This window comes from Ornithorhynchus anatinus, chromosome Y3 (genome assembly GCF_004115215.2).
Source record: "Ornithorhynchus anatinus isolate Pmale09 chromosome Y3, mOrnAna1.pri.v4, whole genome shotgun sequence".
NCBI lineage: Eukaryota > Metazoa > Chordata > Mammalia > Monotremata > Ornithorhynchidae > Ornithorhynchus > Ornithorhynchus anatinus.
Window position 1 is genome coordinate 172816 of NC_053177.1, and position 27376 is coordinate 200191.

At 51.0% G+C, this 27376-nt stretch overlaps 1 protein-coding gene across 4 annotated transcripts in view; it reads right to left on the minus strand.

The window, feature by feature from the left end:
* TRAF2 (TNF receptor associated factor 2) overlaps positions 1-22644 on the minus strand; it is an 85844-nt gene extending 63200 nt beyond the window's left edge. The window contains exons 1-2 of one of the 4 annotated variants that reach the window (XM_029056501.2): positions 22423-22644; positions 22156-22312 (exon numbers count right to left, since the gene is read on the minus strand). In XM_029056501.2, the coding sequence (XP_028912334.1) occupies positions 22156-22312; positions 22423-22562 (297 nt within the window). In that variant the 5' untranslated portion in view covers positions 22563-22644. Of the gene's footprint in view, positions 1-12363; positions 12447-22155; positions 22316-22422 lie in introns of those variants that run through there. The other 3 variants (XM_029056500.2, XM_029056506.2, XM_029056507.2) reach the window with 3 other exon arrangements.
* Positions 22645-27376: the final 4732 nt, after the last annotated feature.

Below are 27376 nucleotides of genomic sequence, written 5' to 3' on the forward strand. Positions count from 1 at the left end.
GACGAGTACAGTGCTGTGCGGATGGGAAGGGAGAGGTGGAGGAGCAGAGGGAAAAGGGGAAAATGAGGCTTTAGCTGCGGAGAGGTAAAGGGGGATGGCAGAGGGAGTAGAGGGGGAAGAGGAGCTCAGTCTGGGAACGCCTCTTGGAGGAGGTGATTTTTAAGTAAGGTTTTGAAGAGGGAAAGAGAATCAGTTTGGCGGAGGTGAGGAGGGAGGGCGTTCCAGGACCGCGGGAGGACGTGACCCAGGGGTCGACGGCGGGATAGGCGAGACCGAGGGACGGTGAGGAGGTGGGCGGCGGAGGAGCGGAACGTGCGGGGTGGGCGGTAGAAAGAGAGAAGGGAGGAGAGGTAGGAAGGGGCAAGGTGATGGAGAGCCTCGAAGCCTAGAGTGAGGAGTTTTTGTTTGGAGCGGAGGTCGATAGGCAACCACTGGAGTTGTTTAAGAAGGGGAGTGACATGCCCAGATCGTTTCTGCAGGAAGATGAGCCGGGCAGCAGAGTGAAGAATAGACCGGAGCGGGGCGAGAGAGGAGGAAGGGAGGTCAGAGAGAAGGCTGACACAGTAGTCTAGCCGGGATATAACGAGAGCCCGTAATAGTAAGGTAGCCGTTTGAGTGGAGAGGAAAGGGCGGATCTTGGCGATATTGTAGAGGTGAAACCGGCAGGTCTTGGTAACGGATAGGATGTGTGGGGTGAACGAGAGGGACGAGTCAAGGATGACACCGAGATTGCGGGCCTGCGGGACGGGAAGGATGGTCGTGCCATCCACGGTGATAGAGAAGTCTGGGAGAGGACCGGGTTTGGGAGGGAAGATGAGGAGCTCAGTCTTGCTCATGTTGAGTTTTAGGTGAGCCTCACATGCGACAACTTGATGAGCCTGTATTTCCCCCAGTGTTAGAACAGTGCTTGGCACATAGTAATGCTTAACAAATACCAAAATTATTATTATTATTATTATTGCAGCCGTCAGGCTTCCGGAGGATGCATGCTAGGTGACCCCTAAATGATAAGAATTGTAATAGTAATAATTATGATGCTTGTTAAGCACTCGCTAAGTGCCAAGCACTAAGTGCTGGCACAGATACGAGTTCATCAGCGTGGATGCAGTCCTTGCCCCACAGATCCCATGAGGGGCTCACAGTCTTAGTTGCCTCACAAGTAAAATGTGAGGCGACTGAGGCCCAGAGAAGTGAAGTGACTTCTCCAAGGTCACAGAGCAGCTGGAATTGGAATCCAGGTCCTCCTGATCCCCAGGCCCGGGCTCTAGCCACTAAGCCACGCTGCTCGTCCTAAATGATCCTAAAGCACTTCCCCAGGCTCCAGATTCTGGAATTTTTTCTCCTCAGGCACTTAATCAGTGATATTTACTGAGTGCTTACCGTGTGCAGAGCCTCGGTGCCAGGCGAGCGCTCGGGCGAGTACAAAACAACAGAGTTGGTAGACACATCAACTGCCAGTCAGCCAACTGTATTTACTGAGCATTTATGGTGTGGAGAGCGCTGTACTAAGCGCTTGGGAGAGTCAATATAACAGACGCATCCCCTGCCCACATCGAGTTTACAGTCTAGAGAGGGAGCCAGGCATTACTAGAAATAAATTACAGAACTGCACATAAGTGCTGTGGGACTGGGAGGGAGGAGGAATTCAGTCGAGGGTATTTACTGAGCACCTGCTGGGTGCAGAACATGGTACTAAGCGCTTGAATAAATGGAGCAAGTCAGGGTGAAGCAGAAGGGAGCTGGAGAAGGAGGGATTAGTCAAAGAAGGCCTCTTGGAGGAGGTGGGCTTTCAAAAAGGCTTTGAAAGTGGCGGGGAGTCACTGTCAGTGGGATTTGAGGCGGGAAGGCCTCTGGGCCAGAGGCGGGATGTGGGCTAGAGGGCGGCGGCAAGACAGACAAGATGGAGGGACGGTGAGAAGGTTGGCATTAGAGGGGAGGAGTATGTGGGCTGGTGGCTGTAGGAGAGTAGCAAGGTAAGGTAGGAGGGGGCGAGAGGACGACAGTGAGGAGTTTCTGTTGGATGCGGAGGTGGACAGCCAACCCCTGGAGGCTCTTGAGGCAAGGTCCTGGATGGTTTTGAAGAAAAATGACGCCGGGAAGAGGGTGAAGTATGGGCCGGAGGGGGGAGAGACAGAAGGCTTGGAGGTCAGCAAGAGGCGAATACGATCACGCTGTAAACACAATCCCCACCTTCAAGGATCTTCGAGACTAGGGGAGGAGGCAGACATAAAAATTAAATACAAGGGGAGATGAGGATTGGTATATAAACCCTGTGAAGAGGGGCCTGCTGAGTGTTAAGGGTCTTAAGGGATGAATTATGTGCATAGGTGATGCAGAGCGGGGTGGTGAATAGGGTGAGGGAATAAGGAGTTAGTCACAGAAGATGATTTTTAGCAGGATTCAGCTGCAATTACATCCTTATCCATTATTTGTTTATCTATATCAATGTCCATCTCCCCCTCAAGGAACCTACAAATTCTGTCCATTTGTACCCTCCCCAGGGCTCAGTACGGCGTTTTGCACATTATAAGCGCTCAATATGTATGTTTGCTTTTCAAGTTGGAGGCTGGGGGAAGGATTTCCGTGCCAGAGGAGAGTTGCGAGCCAGGTGTTGGAAGTGAGACGGATGAGATTACGGTGAGCAGCCGGGAGTTTAAGGGATGAAGTGTGCGAGGTGGGGGTCACAGTGGGAGGCATGCAAGGGCAGGTAGGAAGTAGAGTAAAGGCAAGGTCTTTCTGTTTGAGGCAGAGATGAACGGGCAGTGATTAAACGTTTTTGAAGAGTGGGGAGACAGGGATTAAAGTGGGATTTGTGATTTGTGTTTCGCTTCGGGGAAGCAGCATGGCTCAGTGGAAACAGCCTGGGCTTCGGAGTCAGAGGTCATGGGTTCGACTCCCAGCTCTGCTACTTGTCAGCTGTGTGACTGTGGGCAAGTCACTTAACTTCTCTGTGCCTCCGTTACCTCATCTGTAAAATGGGGATTAACCATGAGCCTCACGTGGGATGACCTGATTACCCTGTATCTCCCCCAGCGCTTAGAACAGTACTCTGCACATAGTAAGCGCTTAACAAATACCAATATTATTACTATTATTATTAAATAAGAAGGTGGGATACTGCAAGTCCTGCATGGGCTCACAGCGGAAGAAAGTAGGCTTTAAATCCCCATTTTACAGATGAAGAAACCGAGGCAAGGAGGAGTTCAGCAACCCACCCAAGGCCACGCAGCAGACGAGATTTGAGAGTTGCTGTAAAGGAAAAAGGGAGAAGATCTGGAGATGGGTCAAAGAGGCAGGTTAAATGACAGTGGTAAGGAAAGTATAATGTCAAGTTTGGGAGCTTGTAATCAATCACCAGCCAAATGGATTCAGAATCCCCTCGGAATTTAAGGACTGAAAAAATCTCTCTTCCATTCCTGCTAATGAGGTGTACATCTCCTTGATTCTATTTATCGCGATTATGTTGTCTTGTTTTTGTCCATCTGTCCCCCGAAGTTAGACCGTAAGCCTGTCATTGGGCAGGGATTGTCTCTATATGTTGCCGAACTGTACATTCCAAGCGCTTAGTTCAGTGCTCTGCCCATAGTAAGAGCTCAATAAATACCACTGAATGAACGAATGATTGGGAGAGCAGCAGCCGGTGACAACAGGGTCCAGCCGAAATCGCTGCTCGGTGACCACCTGGAGAACGCAGTCTGGGCAACAGTCCAGTTCTTCTGGACATTTGAGCTTGAAGCTTCCTGGGGGCAAGGGAACATATCTATGTTCTCCTGTATGCCAGGCACTGTACTAAGCGCTGGGGGGAAACACAAGCTAGGCAAGGACCGACAAGGTCCCTGCCCCAACGTGGGGCTCACGGTCCTCATCCCCATTGTACGGACGAGGGAACTGAGGCCCAGAGAAGTGAAGCAACCGGCCCACAGTCTCGCAGCAGACAAGTGATGGAGCCGGGATTGGACCCCGGGGCTTCTGACTCCCTGGCCACCCTCAAGGCTCAATACAATTGGCCTCGCTTAATAGACTGGCTAGTGACCGTCACTGACTAGAATTACCTTCTTCAGAGCGGTTACCGCCAGGTTATGATTAAGAGCTTCACCTTCTCCCACACACTCCAACTCACGGGGAAAGCAGGCCACCTGATCCCTGCCCGCTGATGTTCCTCTAACCATCACCTCCCCTCACTTTCTCATCCTTTAAAGCCCTCCACCTCCACCATTCACTCATTGCGACCTCTGCATACTCTCCCAAGTGCTCAGTACAGAGCTCTGCGCAGACCAAGCGCTCAATAAATACAAGCTGTCACCACTCCCAGCCCCTACAATTAGGGGCTGCAGTCCAGTTACCGTTGTCGGGGGCCACCTCCACTTTTCCCAACAGTTTGGCCAGCTCTCTTGCCTGTGTCCTCTCCTCTCTGCCTTGGCTGACCCTTGAGGATCTCCATAGTCGCCTGTGGATGCTCCTGTCGACCCCCGTCCACTCTGCCGACCTCCTCCAACCACCGGGGCCTGCCCTCCCCTGACCCTGACCCAGTCACGGTGCGCTTTCAGACCTTGACGACTCCGAAATAATAATTATGGCATTTGTTAAGTGCTCAGAAGGAGGAATGAAGTGCAAGGGTGAAGCAGCAGGGAGGAAAAGGAAGGGCAGGGTGGGGGGGCGTGAGAGCTTTACTCAGGGAGGGCTTCCTGGAGGAGCTGGGATTTTTAGGAAGGTCTTGAAAAGATAAATAGGGGCATTCCAGGCAGGCAGGAAGGTGTGAGCACAATTACTAATAATAATAATGTTGGTATTTGTTAAACGCTTACTATGTGCAGAGCACTGTTCTAAGCGCTGGGTAATGTACAGGGTAATCAGGTTGTCCCACCTTAGGCTCATAAATCTTAATCCCCATTTTACATATGAGGTAACTAAGGCACAGAGAAGTGAAGTGACTTGCCCACAGTCACACAGTTGACAAGTGGCAGAGCCAGGATTCAAACCCATGACCTCTGACTCCCAAGCCCGGGCTCTTTCCGCTGACCCATGATAGCCAGGCAGTCAATCAACAGTATTGCTCACCATTTACTGAGCACTTCTTTTGGGTCAGTAGAGTTAGCAGGCACAAATCCTGCCCCGGAAGACTTTAATACTTCTCGAACAATTAACCAGGTTACCGATAGAAAGAGGAAGGATATAGGCAGAAGTGAATTACTAAATGTTCAGGGGAGCGGGCAGACATCAATCTAGCCAGGAAGGCATCCTAGAGGAGAGGGAATTTCACACAGGTCTTGTTTTAAAGAGGGCTGGGCTCAGTCGGGGTTGAAAGAGGACAGAGATCCAGGCAGATGGAGAGGCGAGACAGCGGGAAAGATGAGAACAGGGCTGGGGAGGAGGTTTGTCTCCGAGGGCCCGATCGAGCAACAGTATCGATCGAGTGCTTACTACCAGCAGGGCACTGTACTAAGCGCTTGGGAGAGGATGATTCAGCAGATGGTGGATGGAAACGCAGGGGAGAGCTGATGGAGCGCCTTTAGAGCCAAGAGGGATGAGTTTCTGTCTACCGACTGCATGACGCGGTGCCTTCCCAGGCAACAGTAAGCGGGTAACAAATTCATTTGACGATTGATTTCCCACCAGTGCAGCGGGAAATGGGCAACCCCTTGACGGAGAGTGCATGCAGGAAGTTTTAGATAAATGGCCCCAGACGGGGAAGTGAAGTGTGGACTGGAGAGGGGAGAGAGCGGAGACGGAGAGGAGCTTGAAGCGGTAGTCAAGCCTAAATCACCATAGGCGCCGTACTGAGAAGGGTTTAGTTCAGTGTTTTGCATGCGGTAAGTGCTCAGTAGGTACTGCTGACTGATCAGTGGGAAGGATCTCTGGCCCTAGAGAGAAGCAGTATGGTGTAGGAGACGGGCCTGGGAGTCAGAAGGTCGTGGGTTCTAATCCCAGCTCCACCACTTGTCTGCTGGGTGACCTCAGGTGGGTTGCTTCACTGTTCAGGGGGCCTCAGTTTTCTTCATCTGGAATATGAGGGTGGAGACGGCATGTCCCATGTGAGTCAGGGACCATGTCCAGCCCGATTTGCCTGCATCCACCCCACACTCAATCCAGTGTCCGGCACAGAGTAAGTGCTTCACAAATCCTGAAATCGTCATTATTATCAGCACCTTAGAGGGAAAGGTGCCAGGATTTGGGAGCAACCCAAATACGGAGGTTGAAAGGGAGAAAGGAATCCAGGATAATGACTACACTGGAGACTGGAAATTCCTTGTTGGCAGGGGACATGTCTACCAATTCTGCTATATTGTATTCTCCCAAGCATTTGGTACAGTGCTCGGCAGACAGGTGCACCATCTCGGTCCATGGCTCCCTACCCCTCAAGAACCTCCAGGGATTGCATATCTCCAGTATCCTTTCTGTCGGCTTTAAAGCCCTCAATCCCCTTGCCTCCTCTACCTTCGCTCCCCGATTTCCTACTCCGACCCAGCCCGCAGACTGCACTTCTCTAATGCCGACCTACTCCCCATTCCTCAATCGCATTCATCTCACCACCAACCTCTTGCCCGAGTCCTGCTTCTGACCTGGAACGCCCTCCCTCACTCAGTGGTTAGAGCCCAGGCCTGACTCCTTATCCCGGCTGGGCCCCGTGACTGCTGGGTGACCTCAGACAAGTCGCTTCACTTCTCTGGGCCTCTGTTCCCTCATCTGGAAAACGGGGATTGAGACTTTGAGCTCCGTGTGGTGCAGGGACTCTATCCAACCCTGATTTGCCCGTATCTACCCCAGAGCTCAGAACAGTGCTTGGCACATAGTTAGCACTGAATAGTACCCCAGTTATTAGTATTTTATCTGGCAGATGATCACTCTCCACACCTTCGAAGCCTTACAGAAAACACACCTCCTCCAAGGGACCTTCCCTGCCTAAGGCTTCATTACTGCTTTTCCCACCCCTTCCTACGCTACCCTCAAACTTGGATCTGGACCCTTTAATAATAATCATCATAATAATAATGTTGGTATTTGTTAAGCGCTTACTGTGCAAAGCACTGTTCTAAGTGCTGGGGGAGCTACAGCGTCAACAGGTTGTCGCCCGTGGGGCTCACAGTCTTCATCCCCATTTTAGAGATGAGGTAACTGAGGCCCAGAGAGGTGAAGTGACTTGCCCACAGTCACCCAGCTGCCGAGTGGCAGAGCTGGGATTCGAACCCATGACCTGACTCCCAAGCCCAGGCTCTTTCTACTGAGCCACAACCCTTTACTCATCCCTCCCTTAGCCCCAAAGCACTCCCATACATATCTGTAATCTTTTCAATACTTCTACCTAGAGAAGCAGCGTGTCTCAGTGGAAAGAGCCTGGGCTTGGGAGTCAGAGGTCATAGGTTCTAATCCTGGCCCCGCCACTTGCCAGCTGTGTGACTTTGGGCAAGTCACTTAACTTCTCTGTGCCTCAGTTACCTCATCTGTAAAATGGGGATTAAAACTGTGAGCCGCACATGTGACGTGATCACCCTTTTTCCCCCAGCGCTTAGAACAGTGCTTTGCACATGGTAAGTGCTTAACAAATACCACCATTTTTTACCTCCTTCTCCGAGCTCGCCGTAGGCAGGACCACTCTGTTTTTCCATACTCTCCCAAACGCTCAACCCAAAATAAGTCCTCACTCGACGCCCGGGTGCACATAATCCGACCCATCAACTAAGTGATGACGCCAAGACCGCGGGCACGAAAGGCAAGGAGGACGGCATTACCAACTGGGATGGAAAAGTTAGGTGAGGCCGAAGTTTGGGGAGGGAAGATGAGTTTAGCTTTGGACGTAACCATGGCTGCAGGTGCCAGGGGCCTTCTAGGTAGAGATGCCTTGGAGACCGAAGGAAATGCAAGATTGCGGGGCAGAGCGAGAGCAGGTGGGACTGGCGCCTGTCAGCCTGGCCCCTCCCACCTTACCTCGCTCCTCTCTGACTACAACACGGCCCACACGCTTTGCTCCTCTCACGCCAACTTTCTCACTCTACTTCGACCTTAACTATCTGGCCACGACCTCTGGCCCACACCCTGCCTCCGGCCTGGAACCCCCTCCCTCTTCACATCAGGCAGACGGTGACTCTTCCCCCTTTGAAGTCTTACCTAAGGCACATGCCCTCCAAAAGGACTCTCCGGACTAGGCTCTTTTTTCCTCTTCTTTGACTCTTTCCGCGTCACCCTGACTCGCTCCCTTCATTCATTCCCCCCACCTCCCAGCTGCACAGCACTTATGTGCCCATCTCTCGCTTATTCATTTATATCAGTGTCTGTCTCCCCACCTCTAGACCGTAAGCTCCCTGTGGGCAGAGAATGCGTCGGCTAATTGTCATCGGGAACTCTCCCAAGTTCTCACTACAGCACTCTGCATACAGTGGGCACTTGATAGAGAAGATCGCCTGACTGGGAGGATCTGGACGTCCTCCATGCAAAGAGGTTGGCTGAAATTACGGGGCAGGTGAGCTCCCCGAGACAGTGGAAAGTGAGACCAGGAGGGCACCCAGAGCAAAATCCTCAAGGAAGAGCCGGAGAGGTAGGAGAACATGCCTCTTACTGTACTCTCCCCAGCGCTTCGTACAGTGCTCCGCATACAGCAGACGCTCAATACGTACCACTGGCTGACCGAACCAGGTGAGGGCCATGAGTAGAAGCAGGAAAAAGGAGCAGTATGGTGCCCACAGCCCCTACTTTCCCATCTTTCCCTGCAGTATCCTCAGAGGAGATCTCCTCCCTCCTCGCAAGTTCCAGCCCCTCCACCTGTGCTTTGGACCCCATTCCCACTCAGCTTATAAAAACCATAACCCCTTCCCTCCTCTCCTCCTTAACTTCTATTTTTAACCACTCATTTTCCAGTGGTTTCTTCCCCTGTGCCTTCAAACATGCCCATGTCTCCCCAAACCTAAAAAAACCCTCTATCGACCCCATGTCCCCTTCCAGTTATCGTCCTATCTCCCTACTACCCTTCCTTTCCAAGGTCCTAAAACGGGTCGTCTACACTCGCTGCTTAGAATTCCTTAACTCCCATTCTCTCCTGGACCCCCTCCAATCTGGCTTCCGTCCCCCCACTCTACCGAGACTGCTCTCTCAAAGGTCACCCATGACCTCCTTCTTGCCAAAGCCAATGGCTCCTATTCTATCCTAATTCTCTTTGACCTCTCAGCTGCCTTTGACATTGTAGACCATTCCCTTCTCCTCCACACCTTATCTCACCTTGGCTTCATGGACTCCGTCCTCTCCTGGTTCTCCTCTTACCTTTCTGGCTGCTCATTCTCCGTCTCCTTCACAGGCTCCTCCTCCCCCTTCCATCCTTAACTGTTTGGGGTTCCTCAAGGGTCAGTTCTTGGCCCTCTTCTGTTCTCCATCTACATTCACTCCCTTGGTGAACTCATTCGCTCTCACGGCTTCAACTATCATCTCTATGCAGATGACACACAGATTTACAGTGGAAAGAGCATGGGCTTTGGAGTCAGAGGTCATGAGTTCAAATCTCAGCTCTGCCACTTGTCAGCTGTGTGACTGTGGGCAAGTCACTTAACTTCTCTGTGCCTCAGTTACCTCATCTGTAAAATAGGGATTAAGACTGTGAGCCCCACGTGGGACAACCTGATTCCCCTGTGTCTACCCCAGCGCTTAGAACAGTGCTCTGCACATAGTAAGCGCTTAACAAATACCAACATTATTATTTACATCTCTGCCCCGTCCTCTCCCCCTCCCTTCAGGCTCGTATCTCTTCCTGCCTCCAGGACATCTCTACCTGGATGTCTGCCCGCCACCTAAAACTCAATATGTCCAAAACTGAGCTCCTTATCTTTCCTCCCAAGCCCTGTCCTCTTCCTGACTTCCCTATCACTGTGGATGGTATGACCATCCTTCCCATCTCTCAAGCCCGCAACCTTGATGTCATCTTGGACTCGGCTCTCTCATTTACCCCACACATCCAATCCATCACCAAAACCTGCCGGTCTCACCTTTATAATATCACCAATATCTGCCCTTTCCTCTCCACTCAAACGTCTATCTTACTGCTACAGGCTCTTGTAATATCCCAGCTAGACTACTGTGTCAGCCTTCTCTCTGATCTCTCTTCCTCCTGTCTCTCTCTGCTCCAGTCAATTCTTCATTTCGCTGCCCGGCTCATCTTCCTGCAGAAACGCTCTGGGCATGTCACTCCCCTTCTCAAAAACCTCCACTGGTTGCTTAACAACCTCTGCAAAAACAAAAACTTCTCACTCTAGGCTACAAGGCTCTTCATCATCTTGCCCCCTCCTACCTCTCCTCCCTTCTCTCTTTCTCTTGCCCTCCCCTTAGGCTTCACTCCTCTGCCGCCCACCTCCTCGCTGCCCCCCATTCTCGCTTACCCTGCCGACAACCGGGGGCCATGTCCTCCCAGGGTCCTGGAATACCCTCCCCCTCACCTCCGCCAAACTAATTCTCTTCCCCTCTTTAAAGCCCTACTGAGAGCTCTCCTCCTTCAAGAGACCTTCCCTGTTTCCCCTTTTCCCTCTGCTGCCTCTCTACCCCCACCCTTTACCTCCCCTCAGCTAAGCCTCTTTTTCTCCCCCTTTCCCTCTTCTCCTCCCTCTCTCCCTTCCCCTCCTCTCAGCACTGTGCTTGGGAAGCAGCGTGGCTGGGAAGCAGCGTGGCTCAGTGGAAAAGAGCCTGGGCTTCGGAGTCAGAGGTCATGGGTTCGACTCCCAGCTCTGCCACTTGTCAGCTGTGTGACTGTGGGCAAGTCACTTAACTTCTCTGTGCCTCAGTTCCCTCATCTGTAAAATGGGGATTAACTGTGAGCCTCATATGGGACAACCTGACTACCCTATATCTCCCCCAGCGCTTAGAACAGTGCTCGGCACATAGTAAGCGCTTAACAAATACCAATATTATTGTCCACTCATTTGTATATATTTTTATTACCCTATTTATTTTGTTAATGAGATGTAATTCCCCCGATTCTATTTATTGCTATTGTTTTAATGAGGTGTACATCCCCTTGATTCTATCTATTGCTATTGTTTTTGTCTTTCTCCCCGATTAAACTGTAAGCCCATCAGTGGGCAGGGGCTGTCTCAATCAGTTGCCGATTTGTACATTCCAAGCGCTTAGTACAGACCTCTGCACATAGTAAGAGCTCAATAAGTACTAATGAATGAATGAATGAAACTGCGTACGGAGGGAGGGCAGCCTGATGGATTTGGCGAGGAGGAGGAGGAGACCTTGGAGGGAGAGGTCTCAGTGCTGCGAAACGGGTGGATACTGGATTGTGGAGGGCCGAGAAGGAAGTCGGAGGAGAGGAAGGGGGGCGGAGGGGTAAACTAATCTAGACCCCCCCCCCCGGCCGAGGCGCCCGGACGGGAACCGGAGAGAGGAAGGAGCCCAAACCGCTAGATCTCGGGACGGTGCGGCGATCGGAGTGAAGTCGCCACAGGGCCAAAAGGTGTAATCGATCTACCACTAGACTCCGATACCGTTCGCGCCGTCGACCGTTAGCGTTTATTGGGCTAATAAGGACCCGGGAGCGTTCCACCCTCTCCGATGACTTGCTCCCTCCGGAAATCCCGGGAAATTCCCAAGGATAAGCGCCTCCCGATTCGATTCCGAAGCCGCTTCCCCCCCGGCCCTTCCGGAGGGCTTTCCTGACCGGGCTCTTTTCTCCTCTTGTCCGACTCCACTCGAACCCACGAGCTGTGACGCCCGAGCCCGGGCTCTTGCCGCCGGGCCCCGCCGCTTCGGAGAAGTGACCGGCCCGGGGGCTCCGGCCGGCGCTCGAGAGGGTCATGGGTTCGAATCCCGGCTCGGCCACTCGGCAGCTGGGGGACCGGGGGCGAGGCGCTTCACTTCTCTGGGCCTCGGTTCCCTCCCCTGGGGAACGGGGACAAACTGGGAGGCCCACGGGGGGCCACCCGATGAGCCCGCATCTCCCCCGGCGCTGGGAACGGCGCTCCGCCCCTCGTCAGCGCTTCACAAATACCGACGTGATGATTAGCACCATCACCAAGCCGCCCGACTGACAACGAAATGCTGGAATTTCCCCTGCCGCCCTCGGGCCGTTACTTCCTCTCCCCTCACAATCGCTCGTCGCACACGAAGGCCCCCCCTCCCCTCCCCTCCCCTCCCGTCCCCTCCCGCCCCCGGCCACGGGGAAATCCCGTCCCTCCCCGTGGCCGCCCACCGCTCCCCGGGGTCGAGGGTCACCGGCCTCCCTCCCCCTTCCCCTCCCCCTCCCGGAAGTCGGCCGGCGGGCCGGGGCCGCCGGGCCGGGGGGAAACCCTCGGGGGGGATCGGCGCCCAGCCCGCCGGGCCCCTGAGGCCGCCGGGGACGACGCCCGCCATCGGCCCGCCGCCCGCGCGCGCGCGCCCCTCACTCACCCCTCCGCCGCCGCGCGGCCTGGAAAGGAGGCCCCGCCCCCGAGGCGCGCGAGCCCAAGGCCCGGAGCAGAGGTCCTGCCCCCTGCACGTGACTGACAGGCGCGCGAGCTCCCGGACCTGCTCGGCCTCAAACTGGAGGCCCCACCCCCTAGCCGTGACTGACAGGCGCGCGAGCCCCTGCACGTGACTGACAGGGACCCGAGCTCCCAAGGCTACGGGCCCCAAATAGAGGCCCCGCCCCCGAGCCGTGACTGACAGGAGGGCGACGGGCCGAGCTCCTGAGCATGCGCGGCTGGTGGTCGTTTAAAGCGCCCTCCCTCCCTCCCCCCAACGGTCTGCGCGTTCCCCGAAGTCGCGCTCAGCTCTTCTTTGTCCTGCCTTTTTCGCTTTTCACTCCTTTTATTCAACAGTTATTCAGCCGCGGGCCTTCCTGCGGCCACCCCGAGGAAAGACTGTGCGCCCGACAAAGGGCAGGGACTGTATCTGTTGCCGATTTGTACATTCCAAGCGCTTAGTACAGTACTCTGGTTATAGTAAGCCCTCAATACTGTTGAATGAAAGAGCTCTAAGTCCAGCGTGGCTCAGTGGCAAGAGGCCGGGCTCGGGAGTCAGAGGTCATGAGTTTGAATCCCTACTCCACCGCTTGTCAGTTGGGTGACCCTGGGCAAGTCACTTCATTTCTCTGGGCCTCAGTGACCTTGTCTGGAAAAGGGGGATGAAGACTGGGAGCTCTAGGTGGGACAACCTGATCACCTTTTATAATAATAATCATAATGTTGGTATTTCTTAAGCATTTACTATTTGCAGAGCACTGTTCTAAGCGCTGGGGTAGATACAGGGTGATCAGGTTGTCCCATGTGGCCAGTTTTCATCCCCACTTTACAGATGAGGGAACTGAGGCGCAGAGAAGTGAAGTGACTTGCCCACAGTGACACAGCTGACAAGTGGCAGAGCTGGGATTAGAACCCATGAACTCTGGCTCCCAAACCCGGACTCTTTCCACTGAGCCACGCTGCACACTATATCTACGCCAGCACTTAGATCCGCCCCGTCCTCTCCCCCTCCCTTCAGGCTCGCATCTCCTCCTGCCTCCAGGACGTCTCCACCTGGATGTCGGCCCACCACCTAAAACTCAACATGAGCAAGACTGAGCTCCTCATCTTCCCTCCCAAACCCGGTCCTCTCCCAGACTTCTCTATCACCGTGGATGGCACAACCATCCTTCCCGTCTCTCGGGCCCGCGATCTCGGTGTCATCCTTGACTCGTCTCTCTCGTTCACCCCACACATCCTATCCGTTACCAAGACCTGCCAATTTCACCTTTACAATATCTCCAAGATCCACCCTTTCCTCTCCACCCAAATGGCGACCTTACTGCTACGGGCTCTTGTTATATCCCAGCTAGACTACTGTGTCAGCCTTCTCTCTGACCTCCCTTCCTCCTCTCTCACCCCGCTCCAGTCTATTCTTCACTCCGCTGCCCGGCTCATCTTCCTGCAGAAACGATCTGGGCATGTCACTCCCCTTCTTAAACAACTCCAGTGGTTGCCTATCGACCTCCGCTCCAAACAAAAACTCCTCACTCTAGGCTTCAAGGCTCTCCATCACCTTGCCCCTTCCTACCTCTCCTCCCTTCTCTCTTTCTACCACCCACCCTGCACACTCCGCTCCTCCTCCACCCACCTCCTCACCGTCCCTCGGTCTCGCCTATCCCGCTGTCGACCCCTGGGTCACGTCCTCCCGTGGTCCTGGAACGCCCTCCCTCCTCACCTCCGCCAAACTGATTCTCTTCCCTCTTCAAAACCCTACTTAAAACTCACCTCCTCCGAGAGGCCTTCCCAGACTGAGCTCCTCTTCTCCCTCTACTCCCTCTACCACCCCGCCTCTACTCCCTCTACCACCTCTCCGCAGCTTAACCCTCTTTTCCCCCCATTTCCCTCTGCTCCTCCCCCTCTCCCTTCCCATCCCCTCAGCACTGTACTCGTCCGCTCAACTGTATATATTTTCATTACCCTATTTATTTTGTTAATGAAATGTACATCGCCTTGATTCTATTTAGTTGCCATTGTTTTTACGAGATGTTCTTCCCCTTGACTCTATTTATTGCCATTATTCTTGTCTGTCCGTCTCCCCCGATTAGACTGTAAGCCCGTAAAACGGCAAGGACTGTCTCTATCTGTTGCCGACTTTGGTTCATTCCAAGCGCTTAGTACAGTGCTGTGCACATAGTAAGCGCTCAATAAATACTATTGAATGAATGAATGAATGAACTACTGCTTGGCACATAGTAAGCGCTTAACAAATACCAACATTATTATTATTATGTGGGCAGCGGTGTGGCCTAGTGGGTGGAGCACCAGGCTGAGAGGCAGAGGGGATCTGGTTTCTAATCTCCTCTCCTCTCCTTGTCAGGTGACCTTGAGAACGTCACTTCGCTTCCCTGGGGCTCAGTTACCTTCTCTGTAAAACAGGGATTCAGCTTGGGAGGCCCATGTGGGACAGGGACTGTGGCCACCCCAATTATCTTCATTCATTCACTCATATTTGTTGAGCGCTTACTGGGTGTGGAGTGTTGTATTAAGCGCTTGGGAAGTACAATTTGGCAACAGAATGGGACCATCCCTGCCCCAGAACGAGCCCACAGTGTAAAAGGGGGAGAGACGGCAAAACAAAACAATAATAATGTTGGTATTTCTGAAGCACTTACTATGTGCAGAGCACCATTCTAAGCGCTGGGGGAGATACAAGGTAATGAGGTGATCCCACGTGAGGCTCACAGTCTTCATCCCCATTTGACAGAGGAGGGAACTGAGGCCCAGAGAGGTGAAGTGACTTGCCCACAGTCACACAGCTGACCGGTGGCAGAGCCAGGATTCGAATCCATGACCACATCATTGCAAACCCTCTGTGGGACAGGGACCGAGCCAGATCTCGTCAACCTGATTAACCAAGTACCCAACAGGGAGTAAGTGCTTAAAAATACCACAGTTCTTAGTATGGAAAATATTAGTTCTGCTATCTGTTAAGCACTTACTAGAGAAGCAGAATGGCCCAATGGTAAAAGCAGCGGCCTGGGAGTCAGAAGGACTTGGATTCTAATCCCACCGTTTGTCAGCTGTGTGACCTTGGGCAAGTCCCTTCACTACTCTGAGCCTCGGTTCCCTCATCGCGAAAATGGTGATGAAGACCATGAGCGCCATGTGGGAACAATCTGATGACCCTATATCTCCCCCAGCGCTTAGAACAGTGCCTGGCACACAGTAAGCACTTAACAAATACCATACAAATAATAATGATTATTACTAAGCACTCTCCTGGAAGCAAATCTCAACCCACTCCCCGCAACAACCCCAGCAGGTTCCCATCTCCCTCCCCGTCAAGTAGAAACTCCTCATTATTGGTTCTAAGGTTCTCCACCAACTTCCTCCAACTAACACAATAATAATAAAAATAATGATCACATCAGCAGCCTTTACCCACCACTTCAAAGCTCCCACTCTTGACTCTCCCAGGGTCACCTTCCCCACCAAGATCCACCAGGCCTCAGCTCTCACACATTCAAAGCTCTCTGTAAAAAGAAAAAAAAACAACCCACCCACCTCCTCCAGGAAGTTTTCCCTGATCGCTCCACCATATCCCATCATAAAAACCCCATTTATGGGGCTGGCCTAGTTCATTCCTAACAATTCAGCCACAGTGGTCTCTGAGCAATCACTATATGCACAGCACTGTACTACGTGCTTGGGAGAGTGCAATTCAAGAGGGTTCTATGCCCCACATTGTTCATTTGTGCATTTCTTTGTGAGTTCAACTCTCTCCTTAAATAATCCATCCATCTTGATACCTTTGAACTTCCTCCTTGTTCTTCCTCCCACACCCACTTCTTTCTAAATAACCTTGGTTTCTCCACCCCATTAGATCGTAAACTCCTGGAAGGTGGCCATCAGTTGCGTCCCTTCTGCTGCACTTTCCTAAGCTCTCAGTACAGTCCTCCGCACTCCCCAAGTGCTCAATAGATACCACGGAGGACAGCTAAACTACGCAAGTTTTCGAAAGCCAATTCTGCCCGTCGGGGGGATTACCAACTCAGTTCGGCCCTGGAAGAGAGGACAGAGCAGCATGGCCTAAGGGAGAGAGCAGCACCTGGCGTGTCCAAAGGACCTGAGTTCTAATCCCAGTTCCACCAGTTGGCTGCGGTGTGACCGTGGCAAAGTCACCTTTCTCTCTATCTCGATTACTTCACCTATAAAATGGGGATTAAGACTGCGTGCTAGACACAGGTCACGGACTGCGTCCAACCTGATTATCTTGTAGTTACCCCTAGCATCTGACATAGGCTACAAAAACCATAAAAACAACAACATGGAAATGGCTCTGTCATTCACCCCACACATACAATCCATCACCAAGACCTACTGGTCTCACCTTTATAATATCGCCAAGATCCGCCCTTTCCTCTCCACCCAAATGGCTATCTTACTGGTACAGGCTCTCATAATATCCCGGCCGGATTATTGTGTCAGCCTTCTCTCTGATCTCCCTTCCTTCTGTCTCTCCCCGCTCCAATCAATTCTTCATTCCGCTGCCCAGCTCATTTTCCTGCAGAAATGCTCTGGGCATGTCACTCCCCTTCTTAAAAACCTTCAGTGGTTGCCTATCATCCTCTGCACGAAATGAAAATTTCTCACTCTAGGCTACAAGGCCCTCCATCATCTTGCCCCCTCCTATCTCTCCTCCCTTCTCTCCTTCTATTGCCCACCCCACATGCTCCGCTCCTCTACTGCCCACCTCCTCTCCGTTCCCCATTCTCACCTATCCTGCCTTCGACCCCTGGGCCACGTCCTCCCGCTGTCCTGGAATGCCCTGCCCCCTCACCTCTGCCAAACTAATTCTCTTCCCCTTTTCAAAGCCCTATTTAAAGCTCACCTCCTCCAAGACACCTTCCCATACTGAGCTCCCCTTTTCCCTCTGCTCCCTTTGCTGCCCCTCTACCCCCGCTTCACCTACTCTCAGCTAAACCCCCTTCCCCCCGCTTCCCTCTGCTCCTCCCTCCTCCCTTCCCCTCCCCTCAGCACTGAGCTCATCCGCTCATTTGTATATATTTTTTATTACCCTATTTACTTTGTTAATGAGATGTACATCACCTTGATTCTATTTATTGCTATTGTTTTAATGAGATGTACATCCCCTTGATTCTATTTATTGCTATTGTTTTTGTCTGTCCGTCTCCCCCAATTAGACTGTAAGCCTGTCAGTGGGCAGGGACTACCTCTATCTGTTGCCGATTTGTACATTCCAAGCGCTTAGTACAGTGTTCTGCACACAGTAAGCGCTCAATAAATACGAATGGATGAATGAATGCATGCATGCCTGAATGAATGAATGAAATGTTACAGGACTTGGGGACGAAGTAAATTTCAAGCAGATTTCCCTTTAGCTCTCGGTTTCCTCTAGAATGGTTGTGATTTTTCATAGCATCTGTTAACAGATTACTATGTTCCAGGCTGGGGTGGGATGGAAACTAAGCAGGTTGAACACGGTCTATGTTCAACATGGGACTCACAGTCTTCATCCCCATTCTACAGATGAGGGAACTGAGGTGCTGAGAAGTGAAGTGAGTTACCCAAGATCACACAGCAGAGAAGCGGCGGAGCCGCGGTCGGCACCCAGGTCCTCCGATTCCTTGGGCTCTTTCCACTAGCCCCCGCTGCTTCTCGAGATTCTTCCCGGACAACCCGGCACCATTTTCTTCCGGGTGCTCTGATCTTTCAGTTTTGCGTAACCACCTCCTGAGTAATCCCGGTTACCTCACCATCTCTCCCTGAAGAGTCCACTGACTGTAAACTATCGGACTATCCGCCTTTGAAACCTTTGTTTTCGGCCGGGAGCTCCTTGTGGGTACAGAATACCCCTCCCGATCCCGCTGTGTTCCGTTCAGGGCTCTGAACGGGAGCTACGTGCTTAATAAATTCCACCGATCGACTGACTCTGCAATCCACTGCTGCGAAAGGTCTGGGTTGACCACAATTTTGGTTTTCTTATTCTTCCTGCCTTGCAGACAGAGTTCTGAAGTCCTGCCATGTAGTGTCAAATCAAGATTCTGATTTACTGGTAAAGAACTCTTTCACGGTTCCAGAAGTTGGTAAAGTCTATAGAGTTGGAGAAGCCCTGGATGAAATTCTAGAAAAAGTGATGAATGGTGGGAGGGGTGAAATATACAATACACTAAAGTCCTTTGCCTTTCGAAAGTTATTTTTTTTAATGGTCTTTGTTAACCGCTTACTATGTACCAGGCACTCTAGCGAGCTCTAGGGAAGGTACAAGCTAATGAGGATGGAGGCAGGACATGTCCCACATGGGACGCGCAGTCTTAATCCCTGATGAAGTGACTGAAGGATGGAGAGGTTAAGTGACTTGCCCATGTTCACACAGCAGAAAGTGGTGGAGCAGAGATTAGAACACAGGTCCTCTGACTCCCATGTCTGTGCTCTATCCAACAGGCCACATTTCCTCTCATTTGTTCTTCTACTAAACCTTAAATTTATACCGACCCTTAGGCTAGGGAAGCAGCTTAGCCTAGTGGAAAGAGCTCAAGTTTGGGAGTCAGAAGACCTGGATTTTAACCCCAGTTCTGCCGCTGGCCTGCTGTGTGACCTTGAGCAAGGCATTTGACTTCTCTGTCTCTCAGCTTCCTTATCTGTCAAATGGAGATTAAATTCCATTCAATAAATACTATGGATTGATTGAGTGATTGCCTGCTACCTCCTACTTAGGCCGTAAGTCCCACATAGGATGAGGGCCGAGTCCAACCTAATTGTCTCGTATCTACTCCAGAGCTTAATAAAATGCTTGGCCCAAAATAAGCCCTTAATAAATACCCTGATTATTACCCCACCCCAATTTCAAAGAGGATATGAATCATAACCCTGAAAACATTCCAGGAAACCCAAACTCCCATTCCATCCTCTTGAAAGGGCAACATCGTTTTGCAAAAATTATGACAACTTTATAAATGTTTGTGCTGGAAATCCCCCTTTCTGAGTTGTCGTGTCACACCTCGAATAACAGCTGGGCCATTCTAGTCCCTGACCATAAGAGAACACGGGGTTATCAAAACCCCCCAAGCCAAGATTCATGTCATCAAGAGCACAGTGGAAATAGAAGCCCAGGGGTAGAAATATTCAAATAAAGTTCCAATCCACCCCTCACTGGCTCACAGTTCTTTCCATCAACCAGGCCATCCTACCTCTTCCTATTTGAATGCAACATTTTCTTTAGTGATAATAACAATAATATGGTATTTGTTAGGTGCTCACTATGTGCCAAGCACTGTTTTCAACACTGGGGGTAGATACAAGGTAAAGAGGCTGTCCCAAGTGGGGCTCACAGTCTTAATCACCATTTTACAGTTGAGGGAACTGAGGGACAGAGAAGTTAAGGGACTTTCCCAGAGGCACACAGCTGACAAATGGCAAGGCCGGGATTAGAACCCAGGTCCCTCTGACTCCCAGGCCGGTGCTCTATCCATTAGGCCATGCTGCTCCCCTAGTAAGTGCTTAACAAATAACATACTAATAATCACCATAACCATAACCATTACCAAGAGCTAACTGAGGCAAAGAGAAGTTAAGTGACTTGCCCAAATACATGCAGCTAACAAGTGGCGGAGCCAGGATCAGAACCACAGTCGCTGACCTCTTTCTACCTAGCCACGCTGCTTCTCAAAGGCTCAACGTCCCTCTAAACTGTAAGCTTGTTGTGGGCAGGGACTGCGTCTGCCAACTCTGTTATTTTGTACTCTCCATGTGCTTAGTACAGTAAGCTCTCAGCAAATGCCATCGATTGATTAACAATTGAAAAAGTATATTGCGATAAACCCTATCACCTACAGTAGTCTGCATGACTAACTAAAGAGCAGGTAGATCTATTTCGAGGAAGCAGGAGGATGAAATACCTAAAATGAAACTCTGAACATCTGCCCAACTTCCCTTCTGGATACTGGGAAATGATTCATATAGGGGAGACCTTCAGAGAAAAATTCCCCAATTAACCAATCGCTATTTACTGAGCACTTACTGGGAGCGGAATACTGTACTAAGAGCTTCGGGGAATACAATGTAATGGAGTGCGGTACAATTCCTGGTGCATGAATAGTAGCAGGAAGATAAAAGGCATACTTTGCAAGTTGAAAATATTCTTCACCTCATCCCCACCTTTCAGGAGCGGAACATTTCATCAACCCGAAGTCTATTGGCAAGGTAGAAGTGACACTCTGGAGCCCCAGACTTCACAATAACCTCTGCCTCGCCCCAAGACAGAGATACCCCATGCTTAGTAGAGTACGCACAATAAATGCTTGAGAAATGCCACTGACGGCCTGACAAATCACCAGGCGCTGCAGCAGAAGAACCAGGTTCTATTCCTGTCTCCATCATCTGCCTAAAGGGTGACCTTGGGCAAGTCACTTAATGCCTCTCTGCCTCAGTTTCCTCTTCTGTAAAATGGGATTCAAGACCTTTGCCTTCTCCCACTTAGAGCGACCCCCATCTGGAGCAGGGACTGCATCCGATCCGATTACCCTTTATCTATCATATCTGCTGCTCACTGTCTTCCAAAACGGAAATGGGAAAAGGACAGGCAGTATACTCTTAAAAGTCAACTCTGTAAAACCCCTGAGGTTGCTACTGTATATTATAAACTTCCCTGATGGGAACATCCCATATGTTTTCCTATACCTTCCTTTATGTGACAAAAGGCAATGACACCTTAACCCAAACATCCCCTGGGATTTAGAAGATCTCCTGAGAAGCTATGGGAGGCATATTGTACTCTATTGTTCTATCTCAAGTGCTTAGAACAGTGTCCTGCATGCAGAAAGCACTCAGTAAATACCCCTGACTGGTGGAGGCGTTGGATTTGCCAAATCTAAAACAAGGAATCAACAGATGGAAAATGGGGATCAACATTCCCACCCCCACACACAAATCCAGGTCTCTCGTGAGCTCCCTTCTTCACTAGAAGAGGTTCGGGAAATCTATGGCTACATTCTTCAGTCCTGCATCCCGCCCACGCAACAGACACATTATCTGCCCATCTTTGTTGACGGATGCCAACCCAAACGGACAAGCAGGGTGGCCTAGTGAATAACGAGCACAGTGAGCACTTCTGTGTGCTTCGGGCCGAATACGAGCAAACTGGGTCGGATGCAGTCCCTGTTCCACTTGGGGCTAAAAAAAATCTCTGTTTTACAGATGACAGAACCCAGCCACAGAGAACTCAAGCAACTTGCCCAAGGTTACACGGCAGGCAAGCGGAGGACCCGGGATTTGAACCCAGGTGCTCCTGACTCTAAGGCCCAGGTTCTAGTCACTTTTCTTAGGGTAGGGTCCCAGGAGTCTATCACATGGGCCCTTAGCTTCTCTGTGCCTCGGTTCCCTCATTTGTAAAACGGGGACTGAGACTATGAGTGCCATGTGGGACATGGACTGTGTCTAACCCAATTAACTTGTATCTGCCCTAGCGTTTAAGCACACAGAAAGCACTTAATCAACACCATTTAAAAAAAAACACAAAAAAATGTGCCCCATTCAGACGAAGAAAAGAAAATGACAGGATCCAAGATTCCATCCATTTTAGACCTCCCCCACAACCTCCAACTACTTCCAAACAAACCGCCTTCAACATTGCCCTGGACCCACTCCTTTCAGAGGGCCAGGGAAGAGGCTGTCAGGACTGAAGCCATCACGGAGATATCACCGAAGGCAAAAAGAGACGAGTTTTACCCGTCTTTACCTGCTTCAGCGCCAAACGGAGGGCATCGCTACCAGGCAGTGGCAGCCCGGTGCCTTGCCTGGGAAGCAAAGCTTCTTTGGGGGCTTTGATTTCTCCATGGCCAGAGGATATCACACTCCAGGGGGTATCAAGCTGCCTCTGCTCCCCAGCAGGGAACCTACTAAAACAAAAGCCAGACCTAAGTAAGCAGCCATCACATTTCCATAGCACTCTCTCGGAAGGGAAGACCAGTTAATAGGAGAGCCCAGAAGGCTCTCCGATTATTACCTGTTGTCCAAAACAACTTTCCCCCTTGTTACAGGTGGAGAAACCGAGGCATACAGGGGGATATCGACCGCTCCGAGATCACACAGGAGGTGGGCAGCGGGGCTAGGGAAAGAACCCAGGTGTCCTAACTCAAGATCCATGCCGACCCTACAGAGAGTCGAATCGGCCCACGAGTCCAGAGCCAGGCTCCCTCTCGCTTCCCCCGAGTGCCGGCAAATAAGTGGAAGGGCCTCAGAGGCTCGAAGGCATTAAAAGTCAAAGAGCATTGTTACATCACGTTAAATCTATTGGAAGGCTCAATTTACCGGTTTTTTTTAAAAAAAGGAAATGACTCAGTCCAACACCCAAACAGGCTCTGGGGTCTTAACTTCTTCCTTTCTCTAAGAAGAGAAAGCAAAAGTTATTCTGAATAGTTTTGGTTGGGCCAGGGGGAGGGGAAAGAGGATTTCAGTTTTTTGAAGAACAAATGAAAATTGTCAGCCGTCGTTTCAACTGGGGGTTTTATTGGGAAGGCAGGTTTAGGCTGTGAGCTTTAGAGAGGGGCTAGAAAAACTCCAACAGCCAGACTAGTGAGGAAAGTCACAGTAATATCTCACATTCAACAGGCTAATTTCAGCAAAGAGATTTCCAGGGGCTTTGCAGAACATGAGACAATCTGGAATACGCGGGACTTCCCTGCAACGAGAGATCATTGTTACAGACAGGGACAGGTGATTTGGAGGCCAGTCTGATTCCTTCTCCACCGTGGATTCACTGGGGCCTCTGGAGCCCAAATCACTTGCCCCGATCTCTTCTGCTGGCCATAGAGTGAGGCGGGAACACTCAGTCCTATTGATGAGAGACGTGGGACAAATAAAACTGTCTGCTCAGATGAGAAGGCAGGTCTGGGACTCCTTAATAATAATAATAATTGTGGTATTTGTTAAGTGCTTCCTATTCGCCTAGCACTATATGCTTAGTACAGTGCTCTGCACATAGTAAGCGCTTGATAAATACTACTGAATGGACTACCCTAAAAGCCGGGGTGGACAGAAGCAAATCCGGTTGGGTGCAGTCCCTGTCCGACATGGGGCTCACAGTCTCAATCCTCATTTTACAGAGGAGGGAACTGAGGCACAGAGAAGTGAAGTGACTTGACCAAGGTCACTCAGCAGGCAAATGGCACAGTCGGCATTAGAAACCATGACCCTCTGACTGATTTCCAGGCCGGTGCTGTAACCGTTATGCCACAATGCTTCTCTGAGAAAGGCACTCGATAAATAGTACTGTTGTTGATGATGTCAATAGTATTTGTTAAGCGCCTACTATGAGTCAAGCACTGCTCGAAGCGCTGGGGTCGGTACAAGCCAATCGGGTTGGACACGGTCCCCATCCCACGTGAAGCTCACAGTCTTAATTCTCATCTTAACTGATGATGGCGGCAATAACCAGAAAGATGATAAAAAAACAGGGCTTCGCCCCCAGAGAAGTACATTTCAAGGACTATTTTCCTTTCCCCATTTCAGAATACATTGATAAACGATGTCTCTTATCTCTTGAGTGTTTACTGTGTGCAGAGAATTGTACTAAGCGCTTGGGAGAGTGCAATAAAGTAAATAAATACAATCCTCGCCCTCATCAGAGAGCATCTAGACTTTGACGTAACTCTGCCTCTCAGAATATCTTTGTTCCCGAGGTTCTGCTTTGACCTGTCATACAGGACCAGATAAACTATGCCAGAGTTAAAGTAAACTGGAGTTGACAGAGTTTATAATCTAGCATGGGGAGGCAGATACTGAAATCGATTTCAGATTGGAGAATGGAGAGGTGGTGTGCAGGGAAGGAGTGTGGCTCAGTGGAGAGGGCAGGGGCCTGGGAGTCAGAAAATCTTGGGCTTCGCCACTTGTCTGCTGTGTGACCTTGAGCGAGTCACTTCACTTCTTCGGGCCTCAATTCCCTCATCTGTAAAATGGGGATTAAAATCGTGAGCCCCAGGCGGGACAGGGATTGGGTCCAACTTGACTACCTTCTATCTACCCTACTGCTTAGCCCATTGTCTGGCACATAGTAAGCACTTAACAAATACCATTAAAAAAAAAAAGGAAGAGAGGGAGTAGGGAAAATGAGGGCTTAGTCAGGAAAAACCTCTTGGAGGAGAGGTGCTGGTGATATCATCGCTTCTAAACCCTGATTTCTCACAATCCCACCCAAAACTCTTTCTCTTCCCAAGGACTAAACTGGTGATAAGAGAGTCTTTGAAATAAATTGGTCCGGGCTTTCCTTAAATCAACTGCAGAGCACCCGAGAAGCAGAACTTCCACAGAGGAATAACTTTACTTCACACTCAGAAATGTCCTTCAGAAAAAATTACCAAATGGTATTTCCCAGCATGAAAACACACCCACAGCTCCTCAAGCAGATTAACTCTGACCTGGGACCGGGGCGGATTAATAAGAATTATCTCCAAGAGAATGTATCTTTCAGAAAAAGGGGCCAACGCCCCGATCCGAAAATCACCTGCTGCCCTTCCCTAGATCTCCCCCAAGGAGTCACTTCAGCCCATGATGTGGGTCAGTTGAGCTTTTACTCTGTGCAGAACACTGTACGAAGCACGTGGGAGAGTATTGTACCACAGACTTGGTAGACACGTTCCCCACCCACCACGAATTACAGTCTAGAGGAGCAGCTTGGCTCAGCGGCAAGAGCCTGGGCTGGGGAGTCAGAGGTCCTGGGTTCAAATCCAACTCCACTACTGGTCAGCTGTGTGACTTTGGGCAAGTCACTGGGCCTCAGTTCCCCCATCTGGAAAATAGGAAGGAAGAGAGCCCCACGTGGGTCAACCTAATGACCCTGCATCTCCCCCAGCGCTTAGGACAGTGCTTGGCACACAGTAAGCGCTTAACAAATTCATTCAATAATATTTATTGAGCGCTTACTATGTGCAGAGCACTGTACTAAGCGCTTGGAATGAACAAGTCGGCAACAGATAGAGACAGTCCCTGCCGTTTGACGGGCTTACAGTCTAATCGGGGGAGACGGACAGACAAGAACAGTGGCAATAAATAGAGTCAAGGAGATGAACATCTCGTAAAAACAATGGCAACTAAATAGAATCAAGGCGATGTACAATTCATTAACAAAATAAATAGGGTAATGGAAATATATACAGTTGAGCAGACGAGTACAGCGCTGAGGGGGTGGGTCGGGAGAGGGGGAGGAGCAGGGGGAAAGAGGGGAGAAGAGGGTTTAGCTGCGGAGAGGTGAAGGGCGGGGAGTAGACGGAGCAGAGGGAAAAAGGGAGTTTGGGAAGGCCTCTAGGAGGAGGTGAGTTTTAAGTAGGGTTTTGAAGAGGGGAAGAGAATCAGTTTGGCGGAGGTGAGGAGGGAGGGCGTTCCAGGACCGCGGGAGGACGTGGCCCGGGGGTCGACGGCGGGATAGGCGAGACCGAGGGACGGTGAGGAGGTGGGCGGCGGAGGAGCGGAACGTGCGGGGTGGGCAGTAGAAAGAGAGAAGGGAGGAGAGGTAGGAAGGGGCGAGGTGATGGAGAGCCTTGAAGCCTAGAGTGAGGAGTTTTTGTCTGGAGCGGAGGTTGATAGGCAACCACTGGAGGTGTTTAAGAAGGGGAGTGACATGCCCAGAGCGTTTTTGCAGGAAGATGAGTCAGGCAGCGGAGGGAAGAATAGACTGGAGCGGGGCGAGAGAGGAGGAAGGGAGATCAGCGAGAAGGCTGACACAGTAGTCTAGCCGGGATGCTCGGGGAGTCGCGTAACTAGTTAGCATGCCAGAGTCTCGTTCGTTATCGGAATTAACCAGACAAATCGCCCCACCAACTAAGAACGGCCACCCACAGATTCGAGAAAGAGCTATCGATCTGTCAATCCTTTCCGTGTCCGGGCCGGGTGAGGTTTCTAATGTCTGACAGTATGCGAAACGTTGCTACAACGAAGCAGGGTGGCTTGGCGCCATCTATTGACCACAAGGTGAAATTGCCACCTAGAAATCGGGGGAAAAAGTGGAGAAAAATATAATATAATAATAATGTTGGTATTTGTTAAACACTTACTATGTGCCGAGCACTGTTATAAGCGCTGGGGGACATACAAGGTCATCAGGTTGTTCCACTTGAGGTAACCGAGGCCAGAGAAGTGAAGTGACTTGCCCAGGGTCACACGGCAGACAAGGGTGGAGTGGGATTAGAACCCAGTCCTTCTCGCTTCCATTAGGCTATGCCTGCGTTATCTGGATGACCTGATCAACTCGTATCTGCCCCTGCGCTTAGTACAGTGCTTGACACATAGTGAGCACTTGGGAAATATTTTATTACTATGATGACCTCTACCACCTGTCTGCTGTGTGATCCCGGCCGGGCAAGTCACTTCACTCCTCTGGGCCTGAGTTAGCTCATCTGGAAAATGGGGACGAAGCCTGTGAGCTCCAAGTGGGGCCACCTGAGCAGCATGGCTCAGTGGAAAGAGCCCGGGCTTGGGAGTCAGAGGTCATGGGTTTGAATTCAGACTCTGACACTTGGCAGCTGTTTAACTATGGGCAAGTCACTTCACTTCTCTGGGCCTCGGTTCCCTCCTCTGGAAAATGGGGATGAAGACTAGGAGCCTCACGTGGGACAGCCTGATGACCCTGTATCTACCCCAGTTCTTGGAACAGTTCTCTGCAGATAGTAAGTGCATAACAACAAATACCATTATTATTACTATTATTATTACACACACCTTTGCACTTAGGCCAAATCTTCAAATGATTGGAGATTGTCTGTCTGTCTGTCTGTCTCTCCCCCTCTAGACTGTGAGCTGGTTATGGGTAGGGTTTGTCACTCTTTATTGCCGTATGGTACTTTTCCCAGTGCTTTATACAGTGCTCTGCTGCCCAGCCCCGGGACGCTGCCCCTAGATGGGTCCCTAAGGTCCTAGACAGAGATCCTCCGAAGACCTCCCCCCACAATCCATCCAAGGTCTTAGAC